The sequence below is a fragment of the Zalophus californianus genome, chromosome 4 (genome assembly GCF_009762305.2).
Source record: "Zalophus californianus isolate mZalCal1 chromosome 4, mZalCal1.pri.v2, whole genome shotgun sequence".
Lineage (NCBI taxonomy): Eukaryota > Metazoa > Chordata > Mammalia > Carnivora > Otariidae > Zalophus > Zalophus californianus.
Genome location: NC_045598.1, coordinates 105753353 through 105764855, shown reverse-complemented (window position 1 = coordinate 105764855; position 11503 = coordinate 105753353). Strand labels below are relative to the sequence as shown.

The window sequence follows — 11503 nt, the reverse complement described above, 5'->3', positions numbered from 1 at the left end:
TCTTGGTTCGCCCAGACAGGTTCTGTCATGACTTGTCTAGTCAGAACAGCTAAAACTGAGGACAGCTACCCTTTTGGGTCAGGAACAACATAGGCAGTGATTTTATTAAAAAACAAAAACAAAACCACAGCAGAGGAGGGGCCATGAAGTCATGGGAGATGGAATAGCCTACAGCCAATGGCTACCCACCGACAAAAGCAGGGCTTCTTTTGCACAGTCTATTCAGCCTCCAAAGGCTGGAAGAATAACCTCTCTAGAAGAATAAACAGTCTCTAACTAATATTCCTATAAAGACTGAGATGGAGGTGAAGGTCCCAGGTATTTGGCCACAGGCCTATCACTTCAAACAAACAAACAGATAAAAAAAGTCAATTCAAGATTTAGAATTACCTCTTTTCTCCACTTGAGCTCACAGAACACCCTTTCGAAGCATTCATGCATATAATTAAACTGAAAAACAAAAACAAAATAGCAACACTGACTTCTCAAGATCAGGCACCACAGGGCCATGCCTTTGAACTCCTGCCCTCTGTTACCCCACCTCCCAAACTTGCTCAACCTAGAGAAAAACCCTGACAAGCACCACAAAACAAAACAAAACAAACAAACCAAAACCCAGGCCTGGTTCATCTACTATTCTCTGGCTCCTTCTAGTGGTAGTTGTGAGTCAAACGGGATGTGAAACTGCCAATCCTAGTCAGTCCTCCAGGAAAGACAGGAAGATACCTGGGGCTCTAGGGTTCAAAAAACAACTGCTACCTCTATAGCTCTCCCCATTTATGCATTCAGCTTGAGAACCTCAAACCCAATCTACTTTCCCCAAGACAGTTTCCCTGTCTACCACTCACGTATGGTGTGAAGATTTTAACCCATCGAGGCTTCTTCTCTCCTCGGGCATATTCAAAGCAGAAGGCCATTCCTTCTTCATCTGTATCCCATCGCTGCATCTCGTCCCATTCAAACGCTATTACCTGGTTCTAAACATCCGAGAACAAGAGCGTAAGTCCGAGAATGCTGGGGAGCTTAGCTAGGATGGTTCTGAAGCAGACAGCAGAAGTGAAATGAGTGAGATGTCTGCGTCATTTTAAAGAAAAGACTTTGACAGAAGAGTAAGAGTCAGCGTGAGGAGCCAGGAAGGTAAGGATTAGTGTGGATCCAGTGCCAATTTACCTACCCCATCAAAATAGCTTTGATTTCATCTCCCCTCCCAACAGGAACTAAACCCCAGCAAGTGACTGAGCAACTGTGTCCCTAGTACTTCCAGCCCCAGCCCCATGGCGAACTGTCACCTCCAACTGTCCTTCTTCAGTGCAGGCATGCAGTTTAAAGTGCATGATGCTAATGGCTGTGATGACGTGTCCCTTCCTCCTGGAGTCACAGGCACAGTGGGGGAAGATTATTTCATTGTAGCCCTCGCAAGTCCTTAGCATGTTGAGGTACTAAAAAAAAAAAAAAAAAAAAAGGAAGGCAAAAACAGTGTTACTGTAGTATTAAACCACCATGAAGAGAACCCTCTCACCCAGCAACCTGAAGACCATGCTCTGGTCTCACACCCAGCCCTAAGAAGAGCCAGGACTCCGAGCAGATCCTTTGCTCCACTTCCAGCTTCTACTTTCATACTTCCAACCCCACCTCCTTTCTCTACCCCATAAGTACACAACGGAGCCAGAAGAGATGCTCTGTGTAGAGGGGGACTCACAATGCCATTAAGTCTGCCTCTCCTTTCACTTGCCTCTGGGATGGGAATCAAAGCGATCTGCATGATTAAGGAAAGGGAGCTCATGTCTCCTCCCAAATCAAAAGTTATAAGGATCTCTGTGAGGAGGAGTAAGCTATCCCACATCTCATACTCATAACATGTTTAAGCTGAAAGAGACTGCTCAAGATAGGCCCAGAGTCTCCCACAGGAGACTTGCTTAAGGTCACAGGTGGAGCAGTCAAGATTAGAAGCGAGGTTTAATTTCTTGGCCACTGGTCCTTTCTCTATTGCCGCTAGTCCACAGATCAGTGCCACCATCCCCCGGTCTCCAGTACCTATGCCTCCTTAAAAAGCATGTGGACCAAACTGAGTGGCATATACAACCCTCAGAGGTACAGTGCTACAGGACTGATTCAGAAAGGACTCCAACTCAGCTCTTTGTCCTTTCCCCTCTACAATGAAGACTGGCCTCTCTTTCACTCAACTCCCTATTTTAAGTTAAGAGTAAAAGATGAGTGGGAAGGAAAACAGAACAGAAATAGGGAAAAGATGATTTAAAAAAAAAAAAAGATGCATGTACTCTGACCCAGTTTCCTCTCAGGGACTGACTAGGAAATAAGCAAAGAGCCTTGAGTCCCCACACAGAGAACAGAGCACACTGGGGACATGCAGGGAGTGCTGGAAGGAAGACAAAGGCACGGCACACTAGCTGATCTACACTAGATGGGCAGGGAGACTGGAACACACTGCAGAGTCGCCTTCTGCCTAAGAGAGAAGAGACAAAGGGACCTAAGCACAAAAAGGACCCTGGGCAACCTGTAGCTCTGGTACCAATGAATGGCACCAAGACCATTGCTACTGCCCTGGGAAGACTTAAAGGTCCACAGGAAAAAAAAAAATCACACCACATGCTCCCTTCCCTACTTTGTATTTACTTCTGTTTAGGTATAATGGCAACTTCGAAGGGGAAAATTATAAAATGACAGCAAGAACACAGTGACAGGAAGTACCACAATACCTGATTTGTGTCATTTTTCTTTTCTTTCTCCTTCCTTTTATCACCCTACTCCATCCCCTTATCTCATCATCCTTGCTGTACTAGGGATAAAAGTAGATACTGCTTGGCCCTGCCATTAGCACTATGGGGCAAAAAGATATCTCTGGCCACTAAACTTTGGTAGATAGGACAGGCAGTGCCATGGAATAAAACTCTTCTGGGGTTATAAGCAGAAACAAAGGTTGGGACAGGAAGCGTGTACAAAGAGTGGTCAAGAGCCTGGGCCCAGACTACCCTCGGCTTGAATCCTGGCTCCGTCATTTCCTAACTATGTCACTTTGGGCAAGGTACTTGCACTCTAGCAAATTACTAAATCCCAGGAGCCTTAGTTTCCTCTCCTGTGAAAAGGAAAATAGTAATAGCACCTACATCACACAGTTACTTGTGACCATTCAAGTATTTAGCTTAAAAAAATAATTTTAAAGGCCCCATTATCCTTAGCCAGAGGGCTAAACTATTTTCTCTCTCAGGAATGCCCTGTGAAATGATGTATATGAATATTTTTCTTAAAAATTCCAGGGGAGGGGCACCTGGGTGGCTCAGTTGGTTAAGCTACTGCCTTCAGCTCAGGTCATGATCAGCGGGGAACCTGCTTCTCCCTCTCCCTCTGCCTGCCACTCCCCCTGCTTGTGCTCTCCTGCTCTCTGTCAAGTAAATAAATAAAGTCTTTAAAAAAAAACAAAACTCCGGGGGAAAAAAGCATGTGCATGAGACAGATGAAACATGAACAGCAGAAAAGTGGAAGGTTGCTGAAACTGGGTAATGAGTACATGGGGGCTTAAATGTACTATTCTTCCAACTTCTTTACATGTTTGAAATATTCTACAATAAAATATTAAAGGGAAAAAGAAGAGTGCCCTGCAAGCAGGCCTGCAAGCGCTCAATCCACGGCACCCTCCTAACACAGTCATGGGAAAGTCTGCATACTCAGCAAGCAGCAAATTCTGCTCAAAGGTGTTTAGGACCTTTGCAAATGCTGGAAGGTGTCACACAGCCTTGGGACTGGTTCTGCTCGCATTCTTTACCAAAAGAGCCTTACATATAACACATTTGCTGAGATTTCTCCTCTTTGAGAGGCACCACTATTGTTTTAAAAATATTTCTGCCATATTCCTAATAGGGAGCTTTATTTTATTTCTTAAAAAGAGAAACATGTAGACAAAGGGAGGGATTAGGAAAAGCCATCAGACGAGGCATGGAGCTATGCATACCCTGACCTCTCTCTGTGACCTTGTATAAGTTTCTCTGCCTGGGGGCTTCCCCTCTGCCATCTGGGAGTAAAGGCTGCTGCGGCCAGTTTCTGTCCCTGCTACAGGGAAAAAAACATGCTCTGAAGTCAGACAGAAATAGGTTCAAATTCTAGTTCCACTTCTGACAAGCTAAGTGATATTAAGTCAGAATCTTCATCTCTCAGACTCTACTTCTCCACACACCTGCACAGTTGTTATAAGGAGGAAATGAGAATGTACATATTGTGCCTAGAACAGTACCAGGCACACTCTATGTGCCCCTCTCTCACCTTTGAATCAAAATGCTGATTTATCCCTCCATATTCAAGAATGTAGTCCTTGAAAGCAAAGGACCTTTAGGGGACTTTCTAATGGCATTAAGTTCTAAAAGTAGCCTGAGTGGAAACTAAGGGCACCTGTGGCCTTGGTATGACGACAGAGGTAAAATCTCATATGGGAAATAAGATTTTCAGATTCTCAGGTCAGGTAGTTATTTCTCAGCTTTAGGCAAATCTCTATACTCCTAGATTTGCACAAAGTATAAAGAGCTGTCTTCTGTATTTGGAAAACAAGGGAACTTACAGATGTTTAAGAATTTTGGAGTATTTTGTCAAGAGTCTACGTGATAGCTGGCAATCCAAATATTCCCATTTTATAGAAAAGAAACTAAAACTGAAGTTTGTTGAAAGTCTCACAGTGATTTGGCAACTAATAGTAGTGATTTGGCCTAATCTTGGGCCTATCAACCATATTAAGTTGCTATCAAGACGCATGGGATCAGAAGGGCCCATCTGAGTTGGAAATTTCAATGAACTGAACCTGACCACTAGGTAGACTAAAGTCTTTGAACACTAATACTTGAATACATGAAATTACACTTGAATAAAATTCATGCGTTTCAACCTTTGGTGGGATTTTATTTAAAATCTAATTGCAGGTGGCGGGCGGGTGCACTGTCTCCTGCACTCCTCAGAGTCGGGGCCGCCATCACCATGGCCACGGCTGCGAGTCGGCCTTGCGACGGCGGGTCGCGGGACATCTTGTGGCGCGTTTTGGGCTGGAGGATAGTTGCAAGTATTGTCTGGTCAGTGCTGCTTCTACCCATCTGTACCACAGTATTTATAATCTTCAGCAGCACTGATTTATTTCATCCTATTCAGTGGCTCTCTGATTCTTTCAGTGATCTGTATAGTTCCTATGTAATCTTTTACCTCCTGCTGCTGTCAGTGGTAGAAGTAATAATAAGTATTTTTAATGTGGAGTTCTATGCAGGATTTCTGCTTTATAAAATTCAGTTGTGGTTGGTGAGATGGCACCTAACACAGATTGCTTTTTTTCTCCTCTGAAAACAAACTTTCAAGTGGCCTCAGAACAACAGAGAAGTGAGTTAATGGTTATAAGAAACTAAGAAAAAAGGAGAAAAAAAAAAAAACAATCTCTGACAGCTGACAACTGTTAGCTGGCCGCCAAAAGCTAGGTTGTAGTGTTGCTTCCTGAACATAAACCATTTTACAGAATATCACCATCAGATAAGGTTATTTTGTGACTTTGATGGAACAAGACAAAAATAAGGACAAGATGCTACCACATTCTCTCGAAGCCAATGTGAGTGACTAATGTTCTTTGACCAGTGACAGCCTGCTTTATGCCTCCCCTCTTCTGAATTAAAATGATTAATGTACTTGGTAACGAAAAATAGATAAATAAATAAAATAAAATCTAATTGCAATATTATAGGGCTAGTACTTACTTGTGGCACTAGGTTTTCAAGACAACAGAATTCCATAAACGTTTAAGCATATCTTATACTCAATTCCAATGATCCAATGATCAATTCCAATGATCCAAGGGGGGAAAATCAACTGTACTTGAGGTTTGTTGTTGTTGTTGTTTAAGATTCATTTACTTATTTGAGAGAGAGAGAGAGAGTGTGTGCACAGGTGAGCTGGAGGGGGAGGGGCAGAAGGGGAGGGAGTGAGAGTCCTAAGCAGAGGCACCCACGCAGGGCTCAATCTCATGACCCTGAGATCATGACCTGAGCCAAAATCAAGAATTAGATGATTAACCGACTGTACCACCCAATCACCCCTGTATTAGAGTTCTTAACTGAGTGATTACAAGATACAAATTTGAGTCTAAAAGTAATTTTGTAATAGATTACCAAGTTTGTTAAATTCAGATCTTTTATATTTTGCCATAGGACAACCCAAACCTATTTATATATTTTTAGCACCTTCTACTGTGCCTGGCACACACTTGGTAATCAACAAATATTTGTTGTTGAATGCACAAATGGAAGATAGTGTGTCTGGAGTACTACATGTGCAAAGAAACAATATGTATTCCATACTGGAATTATCAGAAGCCCTTATGAAAGTACCTTGATTTGTTGCCTTTGGCAAAGGCAAAGAAATATTTCAGAGGCTGATGGTCCTTTAGTAGTTGGTCCTTTTCACCAAAAAGATGCAGATGTGTTGGCCAGAATCACACATTAATATAAAGAAGAGGTGGAAACTGAGTTGGTTTTTTTTTTTTAAGATTTTATTTGAGAGAGAGAGCAGGGGGAGGGTCAGAGGGAGAGGGAGAAGCAGACTCCCCACTGAGCACGGAGGCCGACAACACGGTGGGGGGGCTCGACCCCAGGACCCTAAGACCAGGACCTGAGCGGAAATCAGATGCTCAACCAACTGAGCCACCCAGGTGCCCCCAAATCGAGTTTTAAAATCCTGTCTCTCACACAGTAAAATTCCCCTTACCAAAATTCTGCCAAGAATTAATTCTGTTTAAAAGATTTTTGTGTTGTCTATTTTAGCCTGTTGGTATGCAGAACATTGGTAAATGGTTCCCTGATCTCTGGCAGTTTTCTAAGACAAACAGATTTACTACTTTTTGTCATATAAGCGATAAAATGACTATCCCAGCTAGATATAAGATTATGGGCTGAGTTCAATGGCTGACTTGTTTGTATTCTTATTCCAACCCAATTAGTTTAGAAAGAGAATATCCCCTCATAAAAAAGTGCACACACAGAGGGTACAAAAGAAATTCAGTGATCTATCAGCATCATCATCAATGCAATAACTGTCTTGTGTGAAATCATGAAAAACTGTAATTGGAAAACTTTCAACTATATGTGAATTTGTCAAGAAAGAAAATTTTTTTTTAAGATTTTTATTTATTTATTTGAGAGAGAGAATGAGAGATAGAGAGCATGAGAGGGGAGAGGGTCAGAGGTAGAAGCAGACTCCCTGCTGAGCAGGGAGCCCGATGTGGGACTCGATCCTGGGACTCCAGGATCATGACCTGAGCCAAAGGCAGTAGCTTAACCAACTGAGCCACCCAGGTGCCCGCCAAGAAAGAAATTTTAAAATGCTATGAGTGAAATTTTATGTAAGCATTCTTTACAAATTTTACTTTTGACAATTTCCATCCCTGTGTTTATGGCAGGTACAAATTGAAAATTCATTTTAAAACATTTAAGGAATATTGTAGGCAGCCCCTCTCCAACAGAACTTTCTGTGATGATGAAAATGTTCTGTATCTAAGCTGTCCAACATGGTAGGGTATTAGCCATATGTGGCCACTCAACACTTGAAATGAGGCTAGTGCACCTGAGGAATTGAATTTTAAATTTTATTTAATTTAAATGAGTTTAATATTAAATTTAAATAGCTACATGACACGAGTAGCTATTGAATCAAACAGCACAGCTCTAAGATAGCACACTAACCAAAGGCACCACTGAGCATATATGTTTTAAGGAACTGCAAAGGAAGTTATAAAAACAAATAATTTTGCAATTACTAAATCACAAATAAAATAATTTTTTTCCAAACATCTGAGAGAGAGAGAGAGCAGGAGTGTGTGGGGCAGGGGGAATGGGCAGAGGGAGAGGAAGAGAGACAATCTCAAGCAGACTCCTTGCTGAGTGCAGAGCCCTACACAGGGCTTGATCTCACGACACTGAGATCATGACCTGAGCCAAAATAAAATAATTTCTAATGTTAAAAATCTAAATATCAACTCTTCGAGAACTGATATTTACATATTAAATGTTCTGCACATCTTTTGTTTTAGAACTTTTTATCAAAAAAGAATACTGTTTGGTTATTGTCAATAATAAAGTTAAATACCCACATGTTGCAAAATATCCTCTAATATGCTAAATGGAGGAACATAATGGGCATTACATGAAGGCCTATATCCCCCTCCTTTTTTTAAAAAAAATTAATTAAGCCACTGACCAGTTGTAACATCTTTCAAAAATGACTGGAACAACATGTTTAAGAGATAAGAAGAGGTGTTTTATAAAGAGATTATGGGGACATAAACCTACCATGACCATTTTCCTTTGTTCATACAGCTTCTGTAATTGGTAGGACTTTTCCTCTGCTTTGATATAACCTTTTTTCACATCATCAACAGCCTGTCACCAAAACAAGGGCAGAGAAGAAAGGAACATCAAAGTCATTATCAAACATATTATTGATAAAAATAAAGAGATACAGATTCCTTTTCAGAACAACTCTTATCCATTTGGACCATCATCATCATCACCAGTGAACTCTGCCACAAGGATATATTTATTGGAATAAGTAGCATTTAAAGAGTGCCCAGTATGCGCTCAAGAATTGTTCTAGGCACATGAAGGATCTTGTTTCTCCTGTTAAGAGATTTAAATTCCAGTTAATTTATACAGGTTGAAACAATTAGAGAATACTGAAAGATAACATATAATTGTTAAAGATAACAATGAGGTAGCAAAGATGTATGGTAAGTGATACACAGTAAGAACAGCAGAGTTTTTTGCTAATTATAGTTATCAGGGAAGACTTGGTTGGACCCCAAAGGTTAAGCTGAACGGAAAAAACTACAAATGGAAGTCAGGGAACAGGAACGCATCTGAGCTTAAATACATTCGGGAGACAGATCTGCCTGATTTAAAGAAAGGGTACGTGTCAGGGGACAACAAAATATAATGCTGGATGGGTTAAGTTAACAGATTATGAAGGATCCCAGAAAACAGGCACAGAAATTTAGACTTAAGGACAGCACTAAGGACTACTGGAGCTAAAATAAGCAATAAAAATTTGTGTTACTTTTAAAAGAGAGACTGATTTATATGAGTGCCAAATGAACCAAGCTACAGAGAGAATGAAATAAGGGAGACTGATGATGTTATGGTGCTTTAAGCATGACGTGAAACAAGACTGTAAAACTAGGATGGTAACAACTGGAAGACAGGAAGAGATAAATCTGAGATTGTACATGGACAAAAATCCCCAAAAGGACTTGATACAGGCATGAAGGTACCTAGGTATAATATGCTTATTCTCAACTACTCCTGGTTCAGCTATATGAAACATGCGTCCCCTTCCCAACCTCACTCTATCCCAAGAAAAACTTTAAAAATCTAATAGAAGGGAAAATTCATCTTTGGGAGAGAAAAACAAGAGGAAGGAAAAGAACAAACAGAATCACTTGTCCAGGGTATTCAGAATCCAATCTCAGTGATTTGCTACAAGAACGACTTTTGTAGGCACCAGGCTGGGGCCACTTGAACCTTTACCAGAAGACTGCTGATTTCTTTAAGGTAAAAATCATTCCCCATAGCCTTTTAAGAGAAAATATTTACATAACATAATGAGTTCAGAGTTGAAGTCAAGAAACCATTTCAACTTCTAGCTCTGTCACCTAGCAAAGTACACTTGAGTATGGGTATGGTTATGGCACATAGTGGGAATGCAGGAGGAAATGGAGCTAGAGTCTCATCTTCTATAGTGGGAAATTAAGAGATACTGCTTGAATCTGAAAATTCAAGTAGGAGCAATATAACCAAGTCATAACAGAGACATGAAAGCAAATATAAAACAAAAGCTAAAGGGGGTGAAAATGGTTGTCTAGGGGGAGCAGAGATAAAGATAAGTGGAGTAATTAATATTTTTCATAATAACCTCTGTAGAACTATTTGACGCTTTAAACTCTATGTATGTGTAATTTTGAAGAAAAGTTTTTTAATAAGTACATAGCCATATGCTCATTTCCTGTTGTTTAAAAAAAACAGTAATAAATTTATTCTTGGGGCGCCTGAGTGGCTCAGTTGTTAAGCATCTTCCTAGGGCTCAGGTCATGATTCCAAGGTCCTGGGATCGAGCCCCACATCAGGCTCCCTGCTCAACGGGGAGCCTGCTTCTCCCTCTTCCACTCCCCCTGCTTGTGTTCCCTCTCTCGCTGTGTCCCTCTCTGTCAAATAAATAAATAAAATCTTTAAAAATAAATAAATAAATAAATTTATTCTTAACTCCAGGACATCTTTACTTCTTAAACTTATTTATCTTCTGTTAAATGGGATAGAATATTTTATTATTTTTTAAAGATTTTATTTTTGGGCGCCTGGGTGGCTCAGTTGGTTAAGCAACTGCCTTCGGCTCAGGTCATGATCCTGGAGTCCCTGGATCAAGTCCCGCATCGGGCTCCCTGCTCAGCAGGGAGTCTGCTTCTCCCTCTGACCCTCCCCCCTCTCATGTGTTCTCTCTGTCTCAAATAAATAAATAAAATCTTTAAAAAAAAAAAAAGATTTTATTTTTAAGTAATTTCTACATCCAACATGGGGCTCGACCTCACAACACGAATATCAAGAGTTGCATCTTCTACTGACTAAGCCAACCAGTTGCCCCATGATAGAACATTTTAAAAATGTAACTTAACTAAGATCCAGGAGGCAAAGCAATTTATCCAAGGATTCACACTGGATTGGCAAATTACATACTACATATAAGCAGAAAAAGAAATCAGGCCTTTCCAGGAAGATCAATTCACCTACCTGATGAAAAAAGTAGGTAACAGCAAGGTCATTGTCATTTAAGAGGATTTCTTCTTCGGTGGTAAAAAGCCACTTTCGAATGGTTAGGCAGGTGCCTGGCACAGCTGATGTGTAATTCTGGACGTAGAGTTTATGAGGAAATTCATTAGGTGCCAGCTTACGTACTGAAGAGAAGGCAAAAAAGAAAGAAAGAAAGCTAAAGTGAAAAGATATGTAAGGAATTTCCTCAGCACAAACTGTGTAAGACATTAAGAATGGCAGGCTTTCCTTAACCAGAACATTGGCTTAGAACCATCAAGTAGCTCTGCTATGGGACCACAAAATAACCATTTCTCTAGCCAAATCTATCCCTTCTAACTATGACTATGGCCAATCGAGCCTCAAACTGATGGAAATCTATCACTTGTAATGACGCGCCCTTGAACTAACATTTGACTGTGCAGACAACATCTATTCCAAAGTCAATTAAAATATCTTATCCGTTATCTGGTAAATTACAGCAATGTCCACTGAACATCGTTAAAGCAAGCCTCTCCTCTTACCCACCCAGCCATGGTGCATTCAGTCTCTCATGTGGCAATTCTCAATGAACTGCTTCTATTGTTAAGAGCTGAAAGACTCTCCCCACTCCCCACCCCCAACTCTAAGACATTCATCAAAGTGAAAAGTATCTTCTCAGTAATGTTTCTTCCTCT

At 40.8% G+C, this 11503-nt stretch overlaps 1 protein-coding gene across 2 annotated transcripts in view; it reads right to left on the bottom strand.

Annotated features, from left to right (window-relative positions):
- The window catches only part of SNX27 (sorting nexin 27), a 69188-nt gene that overhangs the window by 8018 nt on the left and 49667 nt on the right, over positions 1-11503 (bottom strand). For both annotated transcript variants that reach the window (XM_027607598.1, XM_027607601.1), the window contains exons 7-11: positions 10809-10972; positions 8322-8411; positions 1290-1439; positions 849-977; positions 391-450 (exon numbers count right to left, since the gene is read on the bottom strand). In XM_027607598.1, coding sequence (XP_027463399.1) covers positions 391-450; positions 849-977; positions 1290-1439; positions 8322-8411; positions 10809-10972 — 593 coding nt within the window. The remainder of the gene's footprint in view (positions 1-390; positions 451-848; positions 978-1289; positions 1440-8321; positions 8412-10808; positions 10973-11503) is intronic.